Source organism: Laccaria bicolor, genomic scaffold, assembly GCF_000143565.1.
Source record: "Laccaria bicolor S238N-H82 LACBIscaffold_14 genomic scaffold, whole genome shotgun sequence".
In the NCBI taxonomy this organism is placed as follows: Eukaryota; Fungi; Basidiomycota; class Agaricomycetes; order Agaricales; family Hydnangiaceae; genus Laccaria; species Laccaria bicolor.
Genome location: NW_001889885.1, coordinates 86,750 through 114,355, shown reverse-complemented (window position 1 = coordinate 114,355; position 27,606 = coordinate 86,750). Strand labels below are relative to the sequence as shown.

The 27,606-nt window shown below is 46.4% G+C and overlaps 4 protein-coding genes across 4 annotated transcripts; all 4 read right to left on the bottom strand.

The window, feature by feature from the left end:
- Positions 1 to 328: 328 nt before the first annotated feature.
- On the bottom strand, positions 329 to 1,933 carry LACBIDRAFT_298419 (uncharacterized protein). Its single transcript, XM_001881705.1, has 8 exons — positions 1,823 to 1,933; positions 1,705 to 1,751; positions 1,635 to 1,650; positions 1,039 to 1,584; positions 966 to 991; positions 768 to 916; positions 651 to 711; positions 329 to 590 (listed from the first exon to the last, which is right to left on the bottom strand). Exons 1-4 carry the CDS (start codon positions 1,895 to 1,897, stop codon positions 1,279 to 1,281), a joined length of 444 nt encoding a protein of 147 aa, XP_001881740.1. The 5' UTR covers positions 1,898 to 1,933; the 3' UTR covers positions 329 to 590; positions 651 to 711; positions 768 to 916; positions 966 to 991; positions 1,039 to 1,278.
- A 12,197-nt stretch (positions 1,934 to 14,130) lies between these two features.
- LbPR_A7 (aspartic peptidase A1) lies at positions 14,131 to 15,829 on the bottom strand (the record flags this gene model as incomplete). Its single annotated transcript, XM_001881704.1, has 10 exons — positions 14,131 to 14,367; positions 14,425 to 14,570; positions 14,626 to 14,778; positions 14,834 to 14,977; positions 15,027 to 15,052; positions 15,099 to 15,133; positions 15,187 to 15,294; positions 15,348 to 15,420; positions 15,472 to 15,496; positions 15,550 to 15,829. The coding sequence occupies 10 exons, from the start codon at positions 15,827 to 15,829 to the stop codon at positions 14,131 to 14,133; spliced, it is 1,227 nt and encodes a 408-aa protein (XP_001881739.1).
- A 1,828-nt stretch (positions 15,830 to 17,657) lies between these two features.
- LACBIDRAFT_298413 (uncharacterized protein) lies at positions 17,658 to 18,639 on the bottom strand (the record flags this gene model as incomplete). Its single annotated transcript, XM_001881703.1, has 3 exons — positions 17,658 to 17,876; positions 17,935 to 18,293; positions 18,345 to 18,639. 3 exons carry the CDS (start codon positions 18,637 to 18,639, stop codon positions 17,658 to 17,660), a joined length of 873 nt encoding a protein of 290 aa, XP_001881738.1.
- A 969-nt stretch (positions 18,640 to 19,608) lies between these two features.
- Positions 19,609 to 20,331, bottom strand: LACBIDRAFT_298412 (uncharacterized protein; the record flags this gene model as incomplete). The annotated part of the gene is made up of 2 exons (XM_001881702.1): positions 19,609 to 19,636; positions 19,688 to 20,331. 2 exons carry the CDS (start codon positions 20,329 to 20,331, stop codon positions 19,609 to 19,611), a joined length of 672 nt encoding a protein of 223 aa, XP_001881737.1.
- Positions 20,332 to 27,606: the final 7,275 nt, after the last annotated feature.

Genomic DNA, 27,606 nt, shown 5'->3' with positions numbered 1-27,606 from the left:
TGACTGAGGGTAACTGCAACTCTCGTATAACAGTGAATACCGCTCCACTTCAATTTGATTTTTTATCGATTGGATTACGTAGGTACATCACGTCTAATAAACAATTGCGTGCATTCTAAGCATCCGACCTTAGCTCAGTTGGAAGTAGCGCAAGACTGTAATGGGATACACATCATATCTTGAGGTCGCCCGTTCGAACCGGGCAGGTCGGACTAATGGCCTTTAATCTTTTTATTGGAAACCAATCCCCAGTTCAACCAAATTTGTTTTAGTAAACCTTACGAATAATCAAAACGATAGATTGGAGGAGTTGAAAAAACAGGCGTCTGACACAAACACGGTTTGAAAATAACTTCAAAGCCCATCAACTACAAGTTAACCTCCCCCACACGTTACTACTATCTATCGTATCAATCAATCCACCCGCTATGGTAGGCGAATCTACCTTATTGTGAATGATCTAAGTGGTCGAGGCCTCAACTTTATCAACGGTTACGCATTCCTTGAAAGGTTCTACTCAGTTTCGACACCGCCAACAGTCGCGTCGGATTTGCTACCACCTCATACATGACCGCCGCCACCGACTAAGACTTGGTTGGAAGGAAAGCTGGTTCAAATATTGTACGGTGTTATTTTTAAGCAGCACTTACTTCAGACCTCTCTCATTCAACCGTTGGGGAGGGTGTTTTGGCTCAGAGCTGTCGGTTCCACCTAAATAAGAAAAATCTGTTAACGTGTATAGGAAGCTTGGGGAATGTGTCTCATACCCTAGGTAAGCTCGCCTCTAATGACGGATGCTTGGACAGATGGTAAAGTGGTAGGCTCGAAAGAAACACTGATTTCATTTGCGGTGATGACGGCGTTAGCGACCAAGTTATCAATAAAAGGTGGGGATTGAGGAGTGGGGAGAGGGTTCCTGGGAGACTGATGAGTGTCAAGATGCAATGGGAGTGGGAGGCTCGTACCAACTGTGAGTTCGACCGGGCCGGTGCTTTGGAAAAAAGTTAGATAGATGATGAATCTGCCATGCTTCCTCACCCCAGAATTCCGTCGGCGCCGAAAAAGCCGTTAATAGAGTAAAATGAGGGGCAGGGGTTCCGAGAAATGAATCAGGGGGCTGTATCGCACTCTGCAGCCGCAGTGGTATGAAAGCCAGAGGGCGTATGCTTGCCCTTGCCAAGTGGGGATGGTGTCGGAAGAACGGATGGACCAGATCCGGGTGCCTAGAGAGAAGGACCTTTCATCCCGCGAAGGTTGTTCCAGGGACCCAATAACAGATTAGTAAAACGAAAGTAATGGTACCAATTCAACAAAAAACAGGAAATGAAACCTGTTTCCGGGGACATCCCTTGCTCCTTGACCTGCATCCTCATCCAACAATGACTTCAGCCTCTGCTTGTACCCATTTCCAGGGGGGCGTCCGAGTCTTGGAGGTGGGCCGTATGTCACGGGCTTGACTTCTATGCTCCCTTTTGAGCGACCACGTTTACGTTCGGGAAGGGAGGTATCGTAGTTGAGGCTGTACTGGGTGCGCACAAAGTTGTCGATGAGGTGGCGGAGCAGCCTCGGTAGGTTCCAGGTGGGCTATGAGTGTGTGTGAGGCGGTGAGTGGGGTAGGGGGACCTCGGATAAGCCTGGAACCAGAGATGTCTAAAATCTGATCAAAGACTGTATGTAAGGATGGGTTTACAATGTATAGCTTACGCAGTTGAGGGGTTTCTCAAACTGTTCTCCATGAATTCCTGTGCAAACTGTGATCTGTTCGAATGTTGATTGCATCAGCAGCAGCGCGAGGAAAGAAGTATGTGTTGTGAAGACTTACATGCCGTAAGTTCTCGGTGGAGATGTCCCGAGTGAAACAGCAAATGGACTCAAAGCGAAAACAGCTCGATTGCATCGTCGATAGATGATGGAGGTGATCTGTCTCTACATGCGTATCAGCTTTGAAGCCCTCTGCCAAACACGATCATAAAATGGCTGCTTAGCTCTATCGACGCTTGAATTTCCCCGAGTTTGTCGGCGTGTACCTATTCAGAATCTGACTCCATCGTAGCTGATATAGTTCGAGAACCTCCATGATCAAAATCAAACTCAGCCGGTTACTGGGTTTAAAATTAAATCCCGAGCTGGGCTCACACGTCTGCACCCGAAGATTCTTGCAGCTTCTCAATCTCATTTGTCACTGGCGCCAACTTGGCACATGAACGTCCTACATACCTACGCGGCTCTTCTCATATTCGACATTCGGCCCGAGGCCTTCACATACCTGGATGAATATTTTCAGAACCCTCATGGCCGTTTCTTGGACGGGAGCATCATTTTGAGGCCGTGTCCGCACCCGCGCGCGACCTGAAGCTGGCATGCATCTCCACCCAGTTGCGATACCTCGTCCTTCTTCGGATTTCTTCGGATCTCTTTGCCGGATAAACGTCATTCCTCAGACAACTTTAGCTCGCATTCCTGCCCAAGTACTCGAAGCGTCGCTGACGCTTACGGCGCCAAAACACTGCTGATGTTCATGTTCATGTGGCCGATTGTCTACATAACTACTCCTTCTGGCGCAGTGTTTCTTTCAAACGAAGGATACCCTCAGCAGGCCGAATCGTTTCCTGTGATCTCACCAGGCGATATTTAACCTTGTTTCTTGGCTTTCCGACCTATGTAGTACTCAAGTTCGCATCCTTGAACTCATTCGTTCGTTCAGACACCCAATGTGGAGTCTGGGTCGGATCCTAGTCTCCCCTTGCGCCACGTTTCTTAGCTACGGTGCAGGCTGAGCGCTGAGGTCTAAAGGACAGTCATCACACAAGAGTGACCAATCAACCTGACCCCAAACGTCCCATCCGTAGAATTCATTGCGTTCACTCGCAACTTGACCAACAAGCTCGATTCAGCCCCTTCCTTTCCTTCCCTCACAAACTCTAAACGCTTAATTGCGTATACCCATATGTATCGGCCGATACTGATTGATATATGAAAACGGACCCAGGTCGGCGCGCTGATAACCCCAACAAGGATTCGGACCTTCTCCCGTTCAAATATTGGCCTTCTTGTATAATTAATTTCGGCCCGCGAATCACAAGGTCGTAATCTCTATATCTGAGGCCCAGCTGTAAAAACGATGTTTTGCACTCTTCCAAAAATAAAAACATCCGTGGACGACGACTAGAATCACCTCTGATATGACTTTCACTCATGGCCCGCAAGCACAATTCCTCACATAGAATCTTGCTGACGAGACCCTAAGTTTCGAGTGCATACTATGTACCACGCACGTTTCGGATTTTGTTTAACGGCTACGTACGGTGACCTTGAACCTCTGTCGCTAGATTCGTAACAAGATGGACTCAGGGAAGATACACATGCACCACAACTTTCCTGAACTCTGGTTTCTAGGAATTAGAGCCGACATGCGTACTACTATATCCAGTAAAATTTTCCGGAACGCTACTCGGTTTTACATCTTTGGGTCTTCATTCGTGGGTAGCAGTTTGATGGGGAAAAAAACGAAAAAAAAAACAAAGCTTAAACATTCGAGCGTTTGACAACAGTCAGGGGGGGGTAATAGCTATGTGCGCGTCTCCGCATCCTTGTTTGCAGCGTGCTAAACAGCGTGCATTAATTTTGTACCTCTCTCTATAGCACTCACCTACTATCAGTCTGGCCACGATGAGTGGTATTATCATTGGAAACTTTTCCAACAGTCAGAACGTTACCATCACCAATAGTACAGTCATCGCAGCGCAAACCGTAAGCAGCTAGTCGTCATACCAAATTTAGGGTTCCCAGATTTTTTTTTTCCCGCTAGGTTATTAACAACACATGTGGGGGAACACCGACGGCGACGATGACGAAATCCCGCGAAGTAGTTCCTGTTTTACAAAAATTAAACTCTAGCTCGCGCTTCACAGGGCGGGGCGACATCCTTGCAAAGCTCAGCAATTACTTCATCCCTCGCCCTGATTTCAAACGTCAACCACGACGAGTTTTTGTGCTTCATGGCATGGGGGGAATCGGAAAAACCCAGATTAGCTTGAAGTTTTCGGAGGATATGACTGACAGGTGAGTAAATGCTCTTTCTCTGCTTCACGCATCACAACCATCATTCAGATTCTCTCACATTTTTTGGGTCGATGCTTCTTCTGCTGATACCATTTCCCAATGTCTGAAGGGTATATGCGGCCTTCCCGTTGCACAGTCATCTGGTCTTGTTAATCCATCATCTGAGTCTGCTCTTGCCTGGATGGGGTCACTACAGAATGAATTCCTGATGGTCTTGGATAATGCTGATGCACTGACTGCAGAGGAATTGGAGACATTCTTTCCACCTGGTGGTGGTGTTAATATCTTGATCACCACTCGGAACCCTGCATTGTCCTGTCTTACTGTAGTTGAAAATTCCCTTGGGGTGAATGATATGGCAGAAGAAGATGCAATCTCTCTGCTTCTGAGGTCTAGTGCTCTGGATATGACAGATACATCTCTTAGAAATATTGCAAAGGGGATTGTGTCAGAGCTCTGTTGTCTGCCTCTGGCTGTGGATCAAGCAGGAGCATTTATTAGATCAGGGGCTTATGATCTTACTGAATATCATACTCTCTATAAGAAACAAAGTCAGAAACTCTTGTCCTCTGTGATGTTCAAGGGAGCATCACAGTATAATAAAACTGTGTATGGCACTTGGGAGTTGTCTATGAATCAGCTCAAACTCAAAGCAAGGTCTAATGGGCTTGATGTATATGCTGCACAAATTGCTATTCTTATTCTGAACATCTTTGCTTTCTACCATTATCAGTGGATCTCAGAGGATATATTCAGAAATGCTGCTGAGAATAGTAACATGAGAGATATAGAAGTTGACAAAAGACGTGGGCTGCCATTGGCCATTGTTTTGCTTGATCATAGACTTCTTCCTTTGGATGGCATGGGAAGGTGGGACAGCTTTGGGTTCAAACAAGGAATTCAAATCTTGTTGACACTGTCCCTAATCATCAGAGGTCCTTCTGTGGGTGTTTACTCTGTCCATCCACTGGTCCATACATGGATGAGAGAAATCATGTCTGATAAAGACCAAGTGACTTATTGCAAAATGGCCTACATAATTTTAGCCTGCTCTATCTCAGAAAACAAAGAAACTGCTGACTATGCCTTTCGTCAAGAGTTACTCCCCCATCTCAAAGCCAATTCAAAGTATAACACACAGACTCATGAATTTTATGATGATTCACATGAACGAGTCTCAATGATCTTGGATGAAGGTGGAGATTATGCTGAGGCAGAAAGATTGAAAATAGAAATTGTGGAGGAGCGACAAAAGATGCTAGGAAATGAACACTTACATACAATTTCAGCTATGGCAAGTCTTGCATCAACTTACAGGCAAAGGGGAAAATACAAGGAAGGGGAGGAGCTTGGCAATAAGGTTCTAAAGGCAAGAAGAAGGCTTCTAGGAGATAATCACTCAGATACAATATCCACTATGGGAAACCTTGCATTGATCTACTGCCGAAGAGGAAAATACAAAGAAGCAGAGGAGGTTGGCTCACAAGTCCTCAATGCAAATGTGAGGATTTTAGGAGAGCAGCATCCAGATACACTTATGGCTATGGGGAATCTTGCATCAACCTTCCATGAATGGGGACACTACATTGATGCTCAGGAGCTGAAGCTTAAAGTCCTGCATCTGAGAAAGAGAATTCTGGGAGAGTACCATCCAGATACAATTAATACTATGGGAAGTCTTGCAAAAACTTACAGTCGAAGGGGAAAATACAAAGAGGCAGAGGAGCTTGAGGTTCAGGTCCAGGCTATAAAGAGAAGACTTCTTGGTGAAGAACATCCACAGATATTTGCAGCAATGGGTAATCATGCAGTGACCTGCTGTTGCAGGGGAAAATATGAAAAAGCAGAGAAGCTGCAGAGTCAAGCTCTCAATTTGAGTGAGAGAATTTTGGGAGGGGAACACCCTTACACAATCTCTGCCATGGACAATCTTGCATCAATATTTCATCAAAGAGGAAAATACAAACAAGAGGAAGAACTACAAATTAAAGTTCTGTATGCAAGAAAGAGGATTCTGGGTGAGGACCACCCAGAAACCATTAAAACCATGGGAAACCTTGCTGCAACTTACTCTGAAAGGGGAAAATACAAAGAAGCAGTAGAGCTAGGAATACATACTGTTGATGTTGGAAGCAGAATTCTGGGGGTGGAAAATCCTCATACAATTTTAGCCATGGGCCAACTTGCATTAATCCACTACCAGATGGGAAACTACACTGAAGCAGAAGATCTTGGAATTAAAGTTCTAGATGCAAAAATGAGGATTTTTGGAGAAGACCACCCAGAGACAATTATGGCTGTTGAACACCTTTCAACAACTTATCTCAGAATGGGTAGGAACAAGGAAGCAGAGAGGGCTGAAGTTCAAGTTCTAGAAGCAAGGGTAAAAATTCTAGGAGAGAAGCACCCAGATACAATTATGGCAAAGGGGAATCTTGCATTGATGTATCGTCAGGCAGGACACTACAAAAAGGCAGAGAGACTGATTATTGAAGTCTTGGATGCTATGCAAATAATTTTTGGAGAAGAGGACCCACATACAACCTGGGCTATGGAGAGTCTTGCAGCAAGCCACTTTTCCAGAAAGAAATATAAAAAGGCAGAAAAGCTCAATGTGAAAGTCTTGAATACAAGGAGAAAAAACTGTGGAGAGGAGCATCCACAAACCATCAGGTCAATAACAACCCTTGCATATACTTTTAATGCACAACACAGGGAAGCCAGAGCAATTGATCTCATGATCAAAGGTGTTGAACTTTCAAAGGAGGTTTTAGGCACAACACATCCAGAAACCATTAAATACCAAGAGACTCTGAATGAATGGACCAATCCCACCATCTCACAACTCACATTAAAGGCCATCTCCAAAGTCACATCTAAGATTGGTTATATATTTGGCAAAGAAGGCTGGTTAGAATTTCCCCCTGCAGTATGCTCTCCTCCTCCTCTCTCCACATCCCTTCATATTTCTCTTCTCTCTTCCAACTGCTCTGCAATTTGAGCTATCTCTTTTCCAGCTGAAATAAGTTCTTATGATACTTTTGTAATTAAGCTGTAGCTTTTTATAGAATGCATCTAATGCTGGAATTAGAGGTAATGCAACTTTTCTAACACTTGTTATTTACCTATTGACCCTACAACTAATTTCCTCCTAATAACTACATTTCATCTTAATGATTGATTGACTACTTTTGTAACCTCTGTGACATTGAGATCCTGTAATATATTTCTTGTGGTAACTTGAAGGACAAAACCTTCAAAATTATTTTTCTTGATGGAAAAAAGGGGAGAATAGGTTTGGTGTAGGTTAGCTTATATTCATATAATCCAGGAGATCATATAATCCAGGAGACCCCATCTTAAGATTTAAATTAGGTTTTGCAGAGAGGCTTGGGGTCATAAAGATGGTGCATCAGCAAATTGGGGAGAACAATATAAGAGCATGCAAGGGTATATAATCAACACAATCCAGTATAATCATTACAATTTGACACCCACCTTGCAGACTTCATAGTGGTATATAAAGAACTAAATATTGTACAAACCTTGGCTGGATTGTGGCATTTGCAATGATTGTGTAGATTACATACCCTTACATACCTTGTAAAGAACTAAGAATTGGCAAAATGAACCAGGCTGGTGTTGATGTGCATTTATTATCATGTTGTGGGTGGTGGGCACAACTATGTAAATAAATTGTTTTGTGTTGGGCTCAATCTCAAGGTAGTTCCATTGGACAATGTTAGTTCATGCATGCAATAGACTGGAAGCCATCAGATGCTGCCACTGGTAAGAAAGAAAGATAAAGTCTTTGTAGCAAGTTCACAAAACCTTTCATACTCATACCATGCAACAAAAACCATTGTAATTGTTCACATACTAGGTATCCCATGCCCAATGTACTACAACCCTGCTGTATGATATATATTGCCTTGCAAATCACCCCATGGCTATGTAAATGAAGACAAATATGGCACACATTGCAAGGGCAAACCAGAGTTTCCATGATTTCCTGATGTGGATCAGAGTGCTGAAGAACTGGTAGGGCACAGTAATGTGATAGATCACAGCATCCAATGACACCTAGGCTTTGCATGATGCAGAGGCGATGTGACTGACTGAGTGACAAGGGAATAGCCAAAGTCAGGAAGATCAGGCATGGTGTGTGCCTGATTCCGATGTATTTCCACTTGAGGTATGGCTACAAACATGAGCAGTACTAATGTGAGCATTTTGTATGACAAGGAGGAGGGAGGGAGGGTGATGAAAAATGTGTATGCTAGACTGGATAATGAAGTAAGATATCACAACAATAGCCTAGATAGAAAGATGAAGATCTTACCTGGTTGAGGAGTGAGATGTCAAGACGAGAGCCTAGTGGAAAGGGGCATCTCAATCTCACTCCTCAACCATGAGGGGTAGATCTAAAAATATGTTAGAGTCTCCTAACACTCATCCAGGTGTGGACCATGTGAGTTGGAGAAAATATGAGTAGCGGCTTGGAGTCGTGTGTTAGCAGACACATGACTGTTTTTGTGCACATGCAACTAGCCTTGGTCGACTTTCATTGGACTTGAGTAAACACTTTGTTTAAACTTGACCAATGATGCCTAGGCTTTGCATGATGCAGAGGCAATGTGACTGACTGAGTGACAAGGGAATAGCCAAAGTCAGGAAGATCAGGTGTGGCACGTGCCTGATTCCAACGTATTTCCACTCAAGGTATGGCTATAATCCTATATGAAGAAAAAAGAAAAAAGGGGGTGATGAGATCACATAGTGATTGATGTGAGGAGCAAGGGGAAAAAATAGGAAGGAATACATGCATGTATATGTGTAGAAATGGGATATGTCTGTGTCGTGGGGGATGAGGGGGTTGGGAAAGTCTGTAGAAATAAAAAATAAAAAGTCTGTGAGTAAGTAAAAGTCTGTAATAGTAAGAGGAAAATTAGGAATCCAAGACGTGGATGTATGATGATGCGGAGTGCACAGTTTGGCCAAATAGCAAGGCTTGGATGAGAACAGGGTTCTTGCAGATGTAGATTTTGAAGGTGTCTGATGCCCATCTACTGATTGCCTGAATAATTGCTGGTGGTACTCCATATTCGGCAAGGGAAGTTGCCCCTCCTGCTCTGAGTGATTGACCAGCAGTGTCGGAGTCAAAGAAACTATGCAAGCATTTCATGAAGAAAGATCAGGTAGGGATGACACCCTTGCTAGTCAACCAAAGGGGGGAGCTGAAGGGGAAGTTGCTGTTGCGTGCATTGATGTATGTGAGGAAACATTTGTGGGGGTCAAAGATGTGCCCATTCTTTCAAATGATAATGGTATTCCCTTCACAGAATCTGTCAGCCTTATGGCCAGGCAGAAAAAATTGATAGGAAAGGTCGGAAAAATGTACAGAAGTTCATTTTGTGACTTTTTGGGGGTCATGGAGTTGCAGGTCATCTGGGTCATTTCTCCCAAGCAGAAAAGGGCAAAGAAGCCGGTAAGCATTTGTGCAAGAAAAAGGATGTTGTCATAGTCGGAGGAGTCTCCTAGTGCATTTACAACCAATTCAAGGTCGTCTAGAGTGAGGGCATGTTTATGAGAAGTTGGCATACCGCACAGATGCCTGCACCCCTGCAATGTACAGTGTACAAGAGCAGAGTTGTGCACTTTGTGTATGTCGGGGAAATAAGGTTCTAGTTGCTGGCAAATGCCAGAGAGGTATGTTGTGATGGATCCAGGTTTGATATGGTGACACATGTAGACTGTAAATAGACTAAGGGTGTCAGGGGTTGGATCAAGGGGGGAGTCATGTAATTTGATAAAGTTTAGGTAGGAGTTGAGGGCAGAACCATAATTCTTCCATGTGGAGTTGTCGATGGCTTGTCCAAGGGCGATAGCTTGCTCTCTGAAAAGCTTCTCCTGTGACCAGGCTTCCCTCTGAGGTTGCCTGGCATGCACAGTTGTAGGGATCATTTTTTTGGAGCCCCCAGCAGCAATCGAGGGGGTATGAAAGGTGAAATGATAAGGTCAGGGACGTACTGACATGTGACCTTAAAGTAGTTCCTCAAGATGGCATTGGCAATGCAGTTCAGCTCCCCAGTGATGTGGCGGACTCTGAGTTGTAAGTTGTAATTGATACATGTGTTGGCGGCATCAATGAGGATTGCATTGTAATGGGGGAGGTATCTGAGCATATTGAAAATGGCGACTGTATTGTCGTTATTGGTGTAGATGAGGACTTTGGTTGCTGGGGGGACTTGGAGGATATCAGTGACATGGTGAATGGCAGATAGGATGCATAACACTTTGAAGAAGAATATGTGCTCGTCAGTCGTGCCGTCAGGGGTGGGTGAGTAGAAACCAACATGGTCGTCAGGTAACCAGAAACCCATACCTTCAAGGCAGGCATCACAGAAAATCATTAAGTCTGCAGCATTCACATCCCAGTAAATTTGATGGATGAGCTTGACACCGCTGTCATGCTCCAGGTGGTCTGTGGCCCAGGTGAGGTCAGTGCGGACAGCATTGTTGATTCAGATGAATTGGTTTGGGGCAGATTTACCACCTATTTTCACATAAAAGTTTAGTGCGGGTCTGAGTAAGGGGAATACATTGAAACTCCAATTTATCCAGCCAGCCAGTCTCTGCCATTCACGCAAGGTGAATTTGTGCTTTGTGGAGATGAAGTTGCAGATTGCGGTAATCAATTGTTGGAGGCTTTCGGCAGGCATCGTCATTGATAAGGTGTTAGGGTTGACTTCTATTCCAATGACAGTGAGTGGGGAGCCAAAGGTTTGCTTACTCTCCTTGTGGGGTAGGTTGATTTCATCCCATAATTGGAGCAGCTTGACTTGGTTGGTTGGAATGAGTTTGCGATAGGGAGGGTAGTATGCAACGTTTTTGGAGAGTTCAGGGCCAAATGAATCATCTGAGTAAGTACCCAAGAGTTCAATGCCCCTTTTCTTCTTTGCTATCCATGACACAAGTGACATGAATGAGATCCAGTTGCATCCAGAGCCTCGTCCGCCAAAGGCAGTATTTCTGTTGACATGTAGTGATCCAGTGATGCAGTTGACTTGTTTGATCTGCCAGTAAGGATGAACAGGGAGGAGTCTGTAGGCCTCCATGATGTCTGATTTGAAAAGTATGCAGGGTGACTGGGGGAAACGGTCATGCATGGAAATGAGAAATTGACCTAGATGCTGTAAGTTGTTGAGAGGATATCCCATGATCTGCTCACAAGGAATCATGCTGTTGAGCGAGAACTTCCCAGCACTCTGATCAGTCACCATTCTCAAGTCCGTTGAATGTGGTTTGGGAACGGCAAAAATTGGCATACAGTACATGCCTGGTAAGAGTTTGTCTCCAAAAGATTCAGAGAAACGCCCTTTGAAAATTTCATGGTCTTGTTGATTTCTAAAGAATTGTGCCTCTTCCTGGTTTTCTGGTTCTGGGAGTGAGAGGTCAAGTGTGTCAGGGTAGTCACCATGGCAAGTATCAGCCCAAGGTGAGAAACCCTCCAGGAGTCCCCTGCATACGGATTTAACAAAAGGTTTGTTAGGATGAGTTTCAAGTAGTTCCTCAAATTGATCCACAAATATGGGCATAATGATGTCAAACAGGTGGGGGTTTTCCTGGATCGTTTTGGTGGCGATGGGATTGTTGAGTTCAGAAGAAGGGATTTGAGGTAATGGTGAGGCGGTCTCTGTCCAGTCAGCAGATGAATGAGAAAAAATATTACTGCCCTCCCAAATGTTATACCTCAGATACTTGGGGTGCAAATCATGCGCTAGATCCTTCTTTGATATTGCAATCCCTTTCCCCATGGCCCAGGCACTTGCATTTTTTGCAGGCATGATGGAATCTGCAGTTGTCTGTGGAATTCCTGCAGCTGTTGATTGAGTTGAAGTGGTGGCAAATTTCGGATTTTGTGTTCTTCCCTGTTGAATGCTTGATTCCCAACCTGATGTGATTGGATTCGACTCCATCTGGCATGACGATAACAGAGCAGAACCTGGTGAAGTGGTGGGTGTCAGTGAGGAGTGCATTCTGACCACCCCCGACTTCATTTCGGATGGCGACATCATATATGATGATTTTTCAGTGGGCTGAAGTAATCCTTGCGGAGAAATGGCCTTCAATGTATTCACCGTAGTCTTGAAGTTCTTGTTCCCTGTGAGGGAAAGCAAATTTAATCGCTTTGACAGTGGCATTCCAGGCACTGGTCCACTTGCCACTTGTTGGACTTTCTTTGCTGGATCTGATCGATGAGGAGATATTTCAGTTGATCTCACATCCAATGTTCTCCTTAGGAGTGGAAATATGGTGCAGTGAGGAGAACACTGCGTCAAGGTTGACAGCTTGTCCCTTGATGATGTTGTCCCATTCTGAAATGGGGAAACCAAGCAGCGTGGTCCTGGAATTTTGGATCCACTGCCTGACAACTTTGTAATCACAGGCGAAGAGTGGAGAGTTCATTGAGACTCTTCACAATCTCTGTTTCCTCTTCGCCTGGCTTCTTCCTCTCAATTATACCAGGGCATCTCAGATTCAAAAATTCTTCGTTTCTTATTTGAGGGTTCATCTCCATTGTCATCATCATCTGATCCTGATGGGGAGTTCCCCTTTTTGACCTGTTGCTGTCTCTGCTGATTTGAGAGATGAGTTCATCAATTGCTCAGTTAGCGTCAACAGTCTCAGGTTTGTGTTGCTTGGGTTGAGCAGATTTGGGGTTGAGTCCAATTGCAGCATGCTTTCCTCACTTAATTGCTGAAGAAGAGAGGGCTGTGTATTCATCGAGGGTTTTAGCATAGAATTCAATGGCAGCATCTTTCACTCTGTTAGTTCCGGATGGGTCGAAATTGAGTGCCCCAATAATGTTTGATAAGGCTTTGAGTTTCATAATTTCTCCTCGCCTGAATTTATCAACTGTGTTGTCCATATATCTGATCGACTCTTCCTTGAGGTCGTCATTGCTCTCATTATTTCGAGGTGGGATTTGGATTTCTCCTCTGTCATCATAGAGGTTCTCATCCTGCGCAACAGAGTTGGCTCAGTCTCTAGTTCCAGGTCCATCCTGTCCAGTAGGGTTGGTTTGATCTTTGTCACTTCTTCCAATTGGATTCAATCCCATAGTGCTGGACAATCCATTTTCTGGGACTGCAGTTGCAAAGAGGTTTGCATGTCCTTCACTCATGAGATAGATTGAGGAACGATGAATACATAGTATTATTGGTGACAAAAAATGTGTATGCTAGACTGGTTGAGGAGTGAGATGTCAAGATGAGAGCCTAATGTGTATGCTAAACTGGATAATGAAGTAAGATATCATGACGATAGCCTAGATAGAAAGATGAAGATCTTACCTGGTTGAGGAGTGAGATGTCAAGACAAGAGCCTAGCGGAAAGGGGCATCTCAATCTCACTCCTCAACCATGAGGGGTAGATCTAAAAATATGTTAGAGTCTCCTAACACTCATCAGGTGTGGACCATGCAAGGACCACGTGAGTTGGAGAAAATATGAGCGGCTCGGAGTCGTGTGTCAGCGGACACACGACTGTTTTTGTGCGCGTGCAACTAGCCTTGGTCGGCTTTCATTGGACTTGAGTAAACACTTTGTTTAAACTCGATCAATCAAAGCACTGTGCCTGTTTCGAATCTCATTGATCGAGATAATTTTAACTCCCGAAACCAACCCGAAACAGAAAGTGGAAGAAGATAGAAGATACTGTTTTACTTGACTTTGATTATGACATCTCACTTATCGATTGAAGTCCTGGATCTGTAATACATCAGACTTAGATAATTGCACGGCTATTGAATAACCAGGCCTTAGTTGTGTTGAAGTATTGCAAGACTGGTGGGCGATATCAGACCTTGAGGTCACATTAACCCCAGTTCATCTTCCAGTAGCCCTTCCAAATACCCAGAACAATAAATTGGAACGTGCGGTATACATCTGGCATAAATACGACCTTCCTCCCTGAGTCTTCAGTGTTTAAATGAGAGACGTATGAAATAAGTACTACTTGAGAATAACACTGTCCAATACCTGAACCAGCCTTCCTTCCAAGGTCTTAGTTGGTGGTGGCAGTCGTGTAAGGGGTGGTAGCAAACCCGACGCGATTATTGGCGGTGTCGAAAACGGAGTAGAACCTTTCAAGGAATGCGTAGCCGTTAATGAAGTCGAGGCCTTGACCACTGGGGGAACCAAGATCGTTCACAACAAGGTAGATTCGACTAGTGGTACCACCGATGTAGGTGTTGAGAGAACGGGGCCAGAGCTGAGCGTTGGCAGTGAGCTCGTAAGTGACCTGGAGGAAAGCTATGTATCAGTATCTTCGATTTAACCAGAACCAGAAAAGACGTACGCCGTTTGTGGTAAAGAACAAACTCTTCAGGTTTGAATATTGGGTGGAAGTAATGCGAAGAAGGCCCGTGGCGTTGTCGACAACGGCGCCGGTTGCTGATTTGTACTTGGTGAGGGCATTGGTGGCGATCAAAATGAGGGTGGTTCCTGCGTAAAGGGGAAATCAGAGTGAACGCCAGACAAATAACAAACTTTCACCGACCGGTATCGACGATACCCGCGGTGGACGACAAAATCGTTGTGGAAGTACCATAGCGGATAGATTGGTTGATACCCCAGTAGTAACGAGCGGGAGAGGTTGTAGTAAGGGGGGTATAGTTAATAGAGCCGGTAAATTTGGAGCTGTCGGTTCCACCTAGTTAAAAAAAAATCTGTCAGCTGATGTAGGGAATTTTGGAAATGTATCATACCCCAGGTAATCTCGCCGTTGACGATGGATTGTACAGTGGTGGGCTCAAAAGAAACACCGATTTCATCAGCAGTGATGACGCCGTTAGCGAACAAGTTATCGGTAACAGTGGGGATGGAGGAAGTGGTTGCCGGGGAAAGGGTTCCTGGGAAACTGATGAATGCCAAGATGCAATGAAAGTGGGAGGCACGTACCAACTGTGAGATCGACCGGGCCAATGCTTTTAAGAAAATTAGATAAATAATGAATCTGCCATGCTTTCTCACCCCAAGATTCCGTCAACGCCGGAAAAGCCGCTGGACTACAGAAAAATATTCAATTCTATGGGAAGATGCAAACCGAAAAAATACTGACGGTGCTGGCGACACCAATAGATTGGTTGGGGATAACCAAACCAGAAGCAATGGTAACCTGGTCCAGGTATTCAGTGCCTGAAAACGATCCAGAACCATATGTCACGGACTTCGATTATACATAAGGAGCGGTCATTTTGATGGCAGAAAGTGAATGCTTACAACAGAGTTGGAGGTTTTAACGCTGGTGCTGGTCTTGACATACGCTTTTCCTGCTCCAACCCAAGTGTTTGAACTTGATGCAAATTGTCAGTGTCGAATTGTAACATGAAATTTGAGAGCTAACCTTCCAGTGTCGACGATGAGCGAGTCTGAAACATATGTTCAGCAAGAGGGTTGCTGCGATGATGTAGAAACACGTTACAAGAGGTGGCGGGGCTACCAACGCCGATTGAGGCGACATAGGTAACAGCTTGATTTGTAATGGGCTCGTTGACTACAGCAGCCGACTGGAAAACACCGCCAGTCCCGGCAGTCTTGAGGGACTTAGCACGAGCCTGGTCGTGTTTCAGGAGGTTGTCGATGCTGGTGAGATTGAGCCGTCTGGAAAGAGGCAACGATATAGGGGACCGATTAATGAGAATCGGATTGGCGGCGACAGCCAAGGCGAGAAAGAGAGTGGTAAGGATGGTTGTGGGGAACATTTCGAAGAAGTCGAGTCAGCTAAAAGAATGTTGTTGTAGGACTGGAACCTGAACTCTAGACGATGAGGTGAACCACCTTTTATACATTTTTCTGGAGGATGCTCCACGCGAATTATTTTCTAGAAAGACGTCTGGCAGAAAGATAAGATTGTTGGATGACAAGGTCGTTACGAGGATTTGACGAGCCGCCACCGTTCCTTGCGACATAAAATACTGGCACACGAGCTAACTTTACAAGGAGAGGTCGATCTCCGATGGAAAGAAGAGGATGCAATCTAGAAAGACGCGTCAGTACCACAATCTCCCTCTCACGTCGACTAATTAGCGAGTGGGAGATACATGTCAGAACAGGCGATCAGCTGTTCTGCGATTACGCACCGTACGCGCGAATCTGAGTTCGCATGTCAAGCAAGTGGCCGCCGAATAAAAATCCACCAAGTCCGCTTCTGCCACCTAAGTTGCGGGACCGAGGTATCGACATCCAATTCTAGCCTCCCTTGTTTCCGATACGTGGCTGTGGACGCACAGGGGGTTGGGGTTATCTCATTGAGTCTAGGAAGATAGCCAATTTGTCGTCACGTAGCCTTCGACCATCCGTACGTCAACCTTGTGCCAATTTGAGAATACTGATGAACAGAACTCAACTCCGAGTCATCAGACGACAACTCGAAAGATTAGGTAGTACGCACTTCTCATGAATTATGTCAGTGTTCTTCTGTTCATTATTGATACGCAACACGACCACCGCGTGTGTCGTAGTTTGTTTTAGGAAAGAAGGAGACAGGGTCGCAGATGTTCCGTCACGGTGCTTTATGCCAAACAAGGTGTCGATTTGTGACTTGATGAACTCCCAACCACTCGTGGCATGGGAAAATGGCGAAATGTTGAACAAGAACTTGGAGCGATAAGCCAATCGAAGGCCACAAGTGGTCATATTACAATATTACAAGGGCCTTCAGAGAGACCTCAAACATAAAGAAAGAAAAGGTGAATGTACGCATCAATGAATTCAAGAAAAGATACAGACGTAGGCAAATCGAACACTAGGCTAAGCGTCGTAAAATCTCCTCCTTTGCAAAAGTGATTTTCAAGATTGAAAGGCGACTCAAATTTGTTATCGGGCGGTGAGTAGCATCCTGTATGACACCAGATGTCAATCCCGCAATCGTGGGTGAGAATTGCGACATTGTGAACTCCGAGCTGAGTGGGTCCTGGGAACAGGTGTAATATCTGGAACAACAGATTATTATTAAGGCGGAGATAGGAAACTGCGAAACGGGTCGGGTGAGACAACAGAGGAGCAGAGATGGCAGAATTACGGGGTCGCATTTGGTTGACGATCTTTGGGCAATGATCGGGCGGAGAGGCCTGGTGAAGAAAAGTAGGCGTGGACCAACTGAAAGAAGCAAGGCTTACTTACTATCAGTTCGGAAGCGCGTACAAAAGCACGAAAATCGAGGCGATGGCTAAAGAAACGCTGTGATCCTCAGTAAATGGGCTACCCTCAATCCGAACAGACACTCCAAACTCTGGGAGGGTTCGCAATCGATCGGATGAAGCGAAGTTTCATCAATCTGACCGACAGTAGTTAACAATTAGCTGAAAGTCGCTGTGGGTATGATCCATACAACCCCCTTCACGTAAAGCACTCGCGAATGAGTCTACACGGAGTGGAGTCTGCTCGCTCCGGCCACAATTTAGATGAGTACCACTAGACGCGGTCAAAGCCAGATTGTTCTGCGGCGTGGAAACCTGGGGAGTAAAGCATAAATTAAGCGCGACGATGTTGGCAGGAACGTAAACAACGAAATGGCGTATCACCCTATGGCTACACATTTTGCCCATCTTTCTCTGTAGAAACTGAAACTCCATCATCGTACGACGACTTCATATCTCTGACACGCTTCCGCATCTCATCCCGCCTTTCTTCACCGAACTCTCGTGCATCATTCCTAGCTTGAGTAAGATTAGCCACCGCCGCTCGATGTGTCTGTTCCATGTGGAACGGAAACAGGAATAGACCAGGATATAATCCTCCGATCAGTGCCTAGCAAACGGGAAGAAGGTCGCAAATGACATTCCTGCGAAGAACTCGAAATGCGCACCACAAGGCCGAACCAGACAAGCATTCGCTCCTGCCACCCATCATCACTCCACTGCGAATTTCTTTCCTCTTTTGAAGCGCCAAATCCCTCACTCCACCCCAACCCTGGGCCTGAAGCCCCGCCCTGCGAAGCGTAATAGGCACGTCTCCTCCGTGCAAGTTCATGAAGATAAGGGTCAAAGTTGGGCTCTGCGCGGGCGTTGGGGCCCCAGGTGGTCCCCCCGGGAAGATGCGATGACGCCCGTCCACGGAGAAAGTCGTAAGCGGAATTGATCGCCTGGAAGCGGGCGTGCGCTTCTGCGGGTGGCAGCGATCGAGCGTGTTGTGAGTCCGGATGGTGGCATCTCACAAGGTCATAATCTGGATTGCGTTGTGGTTGGTGGGACGATCAAGAACGGGGGATGGGCTTACATCGAGCTTTAATATCTAACTGCGATGCCCCCCGAGAAAGGTGAAAGATTTGATGGGGGCTGGGACGTGGATTGATTGGAAACGGGAAGAGGTTGTTGGCATTAGTGTGGTTGTTCCCCGAAGTCTGGGAAGCGTTACTGGCCAACCTGACTGGATCACGGTGTAAAATGGGAAAAGCCCTACGCCGGCGTTCAGGAGTTGTAGTGGGATGCATGTCGCGGAAACACAAGAATGGAAGCGATGGAGCCCTGCAACCGAGACCTGGGTGGCTTGGACCAGGCAACATCCTGTGCATTTCAGTTTCCTGGTCTCGCCGAGAGATCTGAGCAATCATGAAATACAAAAGACAAGTAAAGCCATGCTCACTGAACGTTGAACAGTGATACTTTTAAGCAATCGCACGAAAGGCAAGCCTACAAGGCGCCACGATGCAACCACAATGTTTAACCGGTGTTTGTCCAACGGAAGTCGATATAGTTCGAGATGCTATAGCCTATAATGTATCAAAGTTGTTCGGCAAAAAGAGAGACGGAAGACATACAGTTTGGCATCGGTGTGTGTAGGGTTAGAAGGCCATTCTTCCAATTGGGTCGGCTTCTTTCGGAAGCAAATATAAAAGACCTGCAAACACCTCCAAACTGGCTTTTATGCAACTTTATGCCTCCTCAATCAGAATTTGCAGGAGAGACGAAACACTACTTTGAGCTCTCAGAATGTGAGCCCAATTTCGGAAATAATTAAGTCCGCACCCCTTCACGTCGGTACCTTCGAAAGTTCACAGCATGAATATCGGGAAAATTAGATTAATACCATCAAGTGAACTCATCATGAGTCCCACGAATCTTTGGTGCATTCATTGTAGTTGAAGTTCCCTGTCTTGTGAGAACGACGGCTTGTCTGGCCGCTTAAGGATCCTATCAAAAGCGAGTGCGGTGATATTCTGCTATACAATAGGTGTCTGTCTATCCTCAGGAAAAAGTAAGAGTGATTCTGGCGTAACACACTGTCCAGAGGTGTCGCTAAGAAGTGGGATGGGAAATCGAGAGGTTCCGCGTACGTATGTATAGCTCCAGCGCGGAAGGGGTGCATCAAGCAGGTATGGGCATAAATATAAGCAAGCCCTATGGGCGGGTGACGTCGGAAGCGATTGATAAAACTGAGGGCCATGGAAATGGGGTCGGGCAGCATAGTAAGGAACAAGGTCGGCAGCAGGAGGTAGAACAGTTCGTTCATGAAACTGCTCACCCATCGCGTCCCATGAAAGCTAGACCACCGCAGGATACATCAACTTACTGCACGCCAGTGAGCTCTCAAAAAGACGAGATACAAGGAAAAAGACGCACGCAGGAGCTGCCGTTCCATAATAATCCACCTCATCCCTTTTCTCCCTTTCCTGCAGGCCAAACTTCCAGCGCGCCATCGCGCACAGGCCAACAATAACCGCCATAAGAAGTGACTCCGCACCCAACATCGCAGATTGTGCAATCTGGACGTGGATGTTCCACGGACGAGTCATCCCCTTTGCGCGCTCTGACGGTAGCGTGCTTTTGACCCCCCCATTAACAGTAATGCTGATCGTAACGAAGAAGGCGACGGCGTAGACAACGAGGAGAAAGATAAGGAGCCCGAAGCTTGTTGCGCAACTCGCGACGGGGAGTTCTTGTGGTGGGTTTTTCTGGTATTCCATGATGATGGATGGGGGAGTTTTCTCCCCGATACTACTACTGACTGACGTCAGCGATGGCGTGAAGGTTAGTCTGGATTCCGCGAGGGCACGTTGCCGCTCGCGCCACACAAGGAAGAGGCTGGTGACGTGGAAGATGATCGTAAGGATGGCGATGGACATGTTGAGCCAGATTGAGAGGAAGCCGAAGTTGACCACTGCGAGGCCGATGATGGTTGCGCTCATGAGGATTGAGAGGACGCTGAGTGGCGTGAAAAGCTTTGGGATGAATGGGATGGTTGTTGTTGAGTTGGAGTTGGCCATGATGTTGGCAATGGACTTGGGGTGACTCGGGTGTGGGGGGCTGGCTGCGATTAAGGAAAGTGGGAGGCCGAGAAAAAAGCCGACTTGAAGAACAGAAGGGGGAGAACGAAGGAAAGGAGGATGGACAGACGGAAACGAAAGTGGATGACGGTCTAAAGAGGGGGGGGGGAACAAAAAAGTTGGATAGCCCTATCAGTGGACAACTGTTTAAGTAAACGTCGAGTTACATCCGACGAGCGTCTACGCTGGTTGAGTGATTTATAGTTGTTTGCGGTTCCTGTGGCGACGGGCCTTCGAAAGTCGACCAACAGTTGACCATCATTCCCTGGATGCCGCCAGCAATGTTGAGCGGGAGATGTTGTCGTGTCTGATTAGAGGGAATATGAGTAACTGGCTGTTGGAATTTTAGTGACTTTTCGTACTCACATTGTCAAACCCAGCCTGGTATTGTGAAAGATAGCAACGTTCAAAGATCAGCGGCACAAAAGGGGGATTCTGGTAGATGCCCCTGCGCCGCATTTCACCGCATTTGAGCTTGATACCAACTTTGGAGGTTATGTCTGGATCGTAAGCCTTGCGCGCGCCTGTGTTAGTATGATGGCCGAGGATGTTGGGGTTGTGCAAGGGTTGTCAGCAAAGTACCACATCGTCTCATTGTCGAGGACAACCTCTTTTCCGTGCTGATCTTTTGCGTAGCTGAAGGAGCGGTTCGGACCGCTCAAGGACCGCTGGATGGTGTTGGAGACACCCATGTATAACACACCAAAACACAAACTCAAAAAGCCTATTTCGCACGCACATATGGGAGTTTGGACACTGGATCCAGCTTGGATCCAGCTCTACATATTCCCCGAGTTTTTCCCTCATGGGTCACATTCCACCCTAACCTTCCTATATAGTCTCGATTTGGTTCCTTCCCCAGAGTTGAAATCAGACTGTTCCAAAGTAGCGACGCAGTATGCACCAAGTCAAAAGGATTACTTGACAACAGACGATTCAACAACTTTCTGCAGAGTTCTTGACCTCTTTACTGGATGATTCAAGCAAGACTCCGCGCAGTCCTTCATTTTGGTGCTTCCCCCTCTCCACACTTTCTCCAAGCTCCTTCTTCCAGATCGCGCGCACTTGCCAATTCTCAAAGGGCTTACTCAAAGAAAGCTGAGATCTGAGCGCTGAGCCCCTGGAGTCACGAGTCATTTATGAATTCAGAAATATGTAGAAAGTGCTTGTACCAGAAAATGTAATTTCAATTTGGGTTTATGGGTGTAAGTACTCGCTAAGTAACTTTATCCGTACCAATTTACAAGGGTACCGTAAATTCTGTAAAATCGCCTTCCGCCGGATTCTTCGCTTGACGTCCCTGAGGCCTGACGCTCAGTAAAGAGCGAAGTCGGAAGTTGGTCAGAAGAAAGTCACGAATTTGAGTTTGTATGACTAAATGTCGTTTTTTTTAAGCGTTTCTGACTACGCTCGTACTACAATAGTCAAACAATAGTCATAAGTACATTAGTTGTACACTGCAAATCATATATTACGCCACAGTCATGTACTAGTCATATAATAGTCATTGATTGCTTGAGCTCAATTTGGGTCAGGAAATAGACTGAATAAAATTGTATTTGACTATTTTAAAGAATACATGTAGTGGGCCTATAGCCTAAGGAGTATAGTATGAGGGGACTAAGACACACGAGGAGGGCCATTCACTGAGAGAAGGGGAAGACTGTTCTTCGAGTTGAGGGAGGGGGGAGGCCGTTCATCAAGGGAAGTATGAGAACCATTCATTGAGGGAGGGAGGAAGCTGTTCGCCAAGGGAGGGAGGAGGTCGTCCGTCGAGAGAGGGAGCAGGCTGTCCATCAAGAGAGGGAGGAGGCCACTCGCCGAGAGGGGAAACCGTCTGTCGAGAGAGGGAGGAGACCATTCACAGAGAGGTCGTCCGTCGAGAGAGGGAGAAGGCCATTCGCCGAGAAGCCATCCGTCGAGAGAGGGAGAGGCCATTCGCCGAGAGGCCATCCGTCGAAAGAGGAGGCCATTCGCCAAGGGGAGGCCATCCATCAAGAGAGGCAGGAGGCCATTGGTCGAGAGAGGGGGGAGGCCGTTCGATGAGGAGACGATTCGTCGAGGGAAAGAGGAGGCTGTTCATTGAGGGAGGAGGCCATTCGTTGAATGTGCTGGGAAGGAAGAACAATGAATTTCCGTGTTGGGAAATTCAAAATTCAACATGATGTCGGAGTTTCAACGGACTTGCAGCTCATGACTTGAAGTTCTTCACACGCGTCGGCACACTGCAAGTATGCTACCTACAGTAGCACATGCATACCGGAAAAAAAAGATGAAGCATTTCGAGAATTCTTGGCACAGACATGTATATAGAATGTACGACAATGTTGATACTAACCTATGACTAAACTCACCTCCCATTTGATGCCAAGGGAAGGCTGGCGTGAAAATTACGGACGTGTGACACATGTCTGACTGACCTCTGACTTCGTATGATTTTTCTTGACTTCGCTTTTTACTGAGCCTGACGCGTGACGGCCCATCAATCCCATATCCCGTAGGGCCGCCTGTACTACCCATACCACTCGTCGCCGCCTGCACATCTCCCACTCGCCCACCAGTCCACTCCTTACTCATTTTCACTTCAAAAACACAGCTACATCGACCTCCACCGCCTCGAAATCGCCTTCCAGGTTCCGCCCAGTTAAGACGTAGTATGACAATGGAGAAGGTCAAAGCCGCCACCGTTAATGGAGCGTAGATGGGGAGAAAGAGTCTGAAAAGGAGACCCAATCCTTTTACATGAACAGTGGTACGTGATTCATCTGGCTACATTCTCGAACTCGCGTTGACCCTTTCTCTTTACTGATTTCAAAACAGACTTATCCCTGGTTCTACAACAAGGCTATGGCCACCCTCGTCAACAGTGTCAGGCTAGCCAGCTTCCATTAGCTGCACAAGAATTTCATGCTACTTCCCTCGCCTCTGTCTCATACCCCGTGAGGCAGGTAACGATACCCTTTTCCCTCCACACCGTCGTCCTCCACCCCACCTCAAACATACACGCATTCATTAACACCCTCCGCCTCCAAGACGAATATAGCCAGGTTTCGGACAACGCACAGATGTCTGAGTGTCAAGAAAACCCTTGAAAACAAGTTCGATTCCTCTCTGGCGACACACTTCATTGACTTATGACACAGACTGTGGCGCATATTGGAATTTACACATCCTCACGCCCCACCTTCCTCTACGTGCTTTGCTCCTGCGTCAGCGATGCAGCCCCATAGTCGTCTGCTCTCCCCCCTCTTTTGCAGCTGCGCCGCACACTTCACCGAGCGCTGTCTTGCGACCTACATTGACTCTGAGGATTTGGTCTAGCTGTCCCTTTGTCGCCTTGTTGACATTACAGTAAGTGTCATTTTTATTTCTTCAGATGACGGTCCTTGCTTATAGTTGCGAAATTGACATAGTACTACGTGCCCCCGTCACTACGCCTCAAATCATTTCAATATCAGCCCCACCACCACGTTAACATCATCGGCTCGCGACTTGTTCACATTCGGAGATGATGGTGTGCCTGTGTGCACCACTGACGGCGATCATAAACTAAGGCACCCTGTGTTCTGGCACTCTACTTACTTTCAGATTGTACAGGGTGAGATGCCTTTGTGTTTTTTTGCTGTTGGGGTGCATCTATACATGGAGTAGAAGCAGCATATGTAGCTCAATAAATTGAATAATCTAACATTGTCTTTTATGAGTCTCTGGAAGAAGGGAGTGCCAAGCTTCTGAACAGGCATGGTAAGGGCTGGTAAGGGACTTGAGATTTTACAGGGACGGAATGCTTGGCCAAAGGATAAATCTGTAAATCAATCACCAGGGTCCAGCTCGCTGTAATTTCAACCATTCGGCTCCTGGACCGCACCAGCTCACTGTAAATCCCCGTAAATTGAACCCGATTTACTGTAAATTCTGGGAGTGTAAGTTCTTACGGCTTCTTACCACTACTTACCCACCTTATTTAATACCTGTTTCCTGTTGGTTAATTCCTGTGTGCATCTGTATTTACAACACAGATGGTTAGGACTGTCCCCCTTCAGACGAGAAAGCCTTGAAAGGTGTATATATACTACTTAGGGCCACAGGGACTATAATGGCTAATAGATGGTCCACTTCACATTATAAAAACAGACGCGACGCGACACGTTGGTTCTATTTGGTGTGCACGTGCATGTGTTCCCTCTGGTATTACTGTACTAATACGACCAACTGTTCAGGCCCCTTGGGGTGTGACACCCTTTGACCATCTCTTCGTCACTTCATTGTCCTGTGTGATGTGTGACGAAGAGTTTTTGTTCTTTGTCCACCACATATTTCTCAGATGGTTTGGCCCAGCAACCTGTCAATTTTTTGGCTGGAAGGTAAGCATGCATTCCTCAAGTATGGCATGGTTCTAAATACACCAAATGTGATGCTTAAGAAAGGCACCGCAGGTCCGGAAAAAAATGACTATTTTTAATTCACAGAAAAAAACTCTTCAAAACTTGGTGTGATGCGTGACATCACGCCTACTTCCCTTCCTTCACAACCATTTGTGATGCGTGACGTGAAGACGTGGTCGTATTAGTACAGTATATTATATATATACTAAACGCTAAACACTTACAGTTTGCTTACAGTAGGTTTTCTGCCAATGATGTTGATTCCATTCTTGTACCATAAATCATGTTTTTGGGCTACTGTATTGTAATATAATCAGTTTTGGTGTAAAGCTTGATCATTGTTGTTAGAACGAGATAAAGATCAGAAATTTCACAAATCGACGGCATCCAGGGAATTTTGACGAACAGCTCTGTAGCTTGGGCCCAGGTTTGATCTCGTAAAGTTACAGGGACCGCCTTTAACATCCCCTGCAGCTGTCTGGAATCCAGTTAGTTCAGCTGTTGTTTGAGCACTCAAAAGGGCGCCAGCTGGCAAGTCAAGGTTAGTGAACTCACCAAATGGCTCAAGGAGACATGCGGAGGCTGGGATGACAGCGTGAGGAACCAGGTGGACGAAAAGAAAGAGGGTGCGTTGCTGCAAAGAGGCACGCGCCCTTTCACGAACATTCTGATGATGTTATTTAACTACAAGTAGATGAAAGGAGGGTAGATGAAAAAAGCAGCCGACCATCTCCTCCGTTCCAAGCTCCCAGGCCAAGGAGCAGACCAGGCCCGCACGCCACGCCCATTGCCGGCAAGGTAAGTGGGCGGGAAGAGGCCGGGCAGCGTCGACGACGACGAGCGGACACCCCGACGCGCAGCTGTTTGGCTGCTGGCGGGAACGCAAACAAAGAAGGCACGTCAGCAGGTGGAATCCCAAGGGCACGTGACCGAATCCGCGTAAATTCTCAGTATTAAGTTAGTCGAGTTTAGAATTATTTTTACTGTAGTCTAATCGGGCGCACGGGTGCCTAGGGGACGTAACACATCTCCTCTCCCTGAGATATTCCTGGTCTCTGAGACCAGCATTTCAGGTTGAGCAGAGTCGAACTTTCCTCTCTCTTCCTCCTACCCCATCCTTCTGAGGTAGTGGTATCTTGCATTCATATTACAACTCTTAGTTGCATCGGATCAAATCCTCATCATTTCATCTCATGTCTACTGGCAATGTCGTTGATGCAACTCCTACTCCTCTTGAAACTCCTATTTCTGGTGGTAACAACGACACTACTCAAGGTGGTAACAACGGTGCGAGTGATCAACAGCATCCAGGAACAACTTCCGGTGAACAAGGTTCTGGTAATCGCCGATCCTTGTCACCGGAATCTGGGCAAAGTCGAGTTTGAACGCTTGGGAATGCCCCAGTTTCTATCGCTGCCCTTGCTGCTTGCAACAAGCCAATCGAAGACTTTCGTGCCTCAAACATCTCAAAAGCCACAGCACTTAGCCGAATCTACACCACACTCACCGACGCATTACCAGCAGACCCGACAGGAGTCGAAGAGGCCTTTGCGCGCTATATCGTCATCCTTGAAAACCACGAACACCACCTTTCCGAAGCCGAATGCCGTGGCAATAGGCAACGTTCAAAATCACCTGTTGAAGAGCAATTTGATGAGGAGGAACTGTCTCGCCCAATGAAACATGCAAAACCTGATGAGTCTCAATACCCATGGGTTGTCTCAGATTTCATACATTCGGTCACTTTATCCCCTTCCCTCACAGCTTCACTCGACCTCCTCAAACTGTATTCAGTCAACCCTAAGGGCACGAAGCAATCCCTCATCAACTCACCCACATGCCCTGAATTCCCAGACTCCGAATGGACGAACATTCTTGCGGGTCGCGCTGTCAACCTCGACACGGTACTTACAGGTTATTACTCGACATCCAATAACGACGAGCGCATTGAGTCAATCGGTGATCTTGATATCAAATTTGGAACCGTTGCCCCAACCAAAATTGTTTCAAGTGCGGGGGAGTGGACAATCGCTTGGAATAGAGCATCTCGCACAACGTCAATGGCTTTCCCTCATCGTGCGGGAGAACTGGCCGATTATGCTGAGTACATCATCGCACTTTTTGCAGCAACTGATATCCTGTTCCATGACCGAGTTATTCTTTTCGACAAGGCTGTTCGCCATCGTGTCGGCAGCCGACGTGATCTCGAGCTCACTCATTTCGACAAATTTGCCGATCTTAGAACCGCACACATGGATTCCATTGGTGCAGCTGTTGTGCAACGCTTACCTATCTCAAAGGTACCCTCGACTTCACGCAAGAAACAGGAGGCATGCAGCCGATGGAATGAGGGGCTGTGCTTGCTTGATGGCAGCCAGTGTCGTCGACTCCATGTTTGCAACAAGTGCTCCAAGGGTGGCCACAAAGGACCTGAGTGCCCGTCCTCCCAGTAATTTCATCCCTGATATGTCTCGACCCACCTCTTCCGATGTTACACATTGTTACCTTTATCTGCAGCCCCCTCGATCACCTACGCTGGGGGTAATTAATAAATGATTTCTATTTCACGTGGTTCTCGCCAACCCCAGCGTGAACCATGGACTCTTGATCGTCTAGTTCATGAACGGTCAATTGCATTGGGGATGTCCATCAACAACTCTTCTCACATCACATACACATCAGCCCTGAACTCATATCTCACGTTCTGCAAAATCCACAAGTTCGATATCACACCCACTGAACAAACTCTCAGCTTTTATGCTGTCTACATGTCATCACATATCAAACCCTCTTCCGTCAATTCTTATCTATCCGGGATCTGCAATCAGCT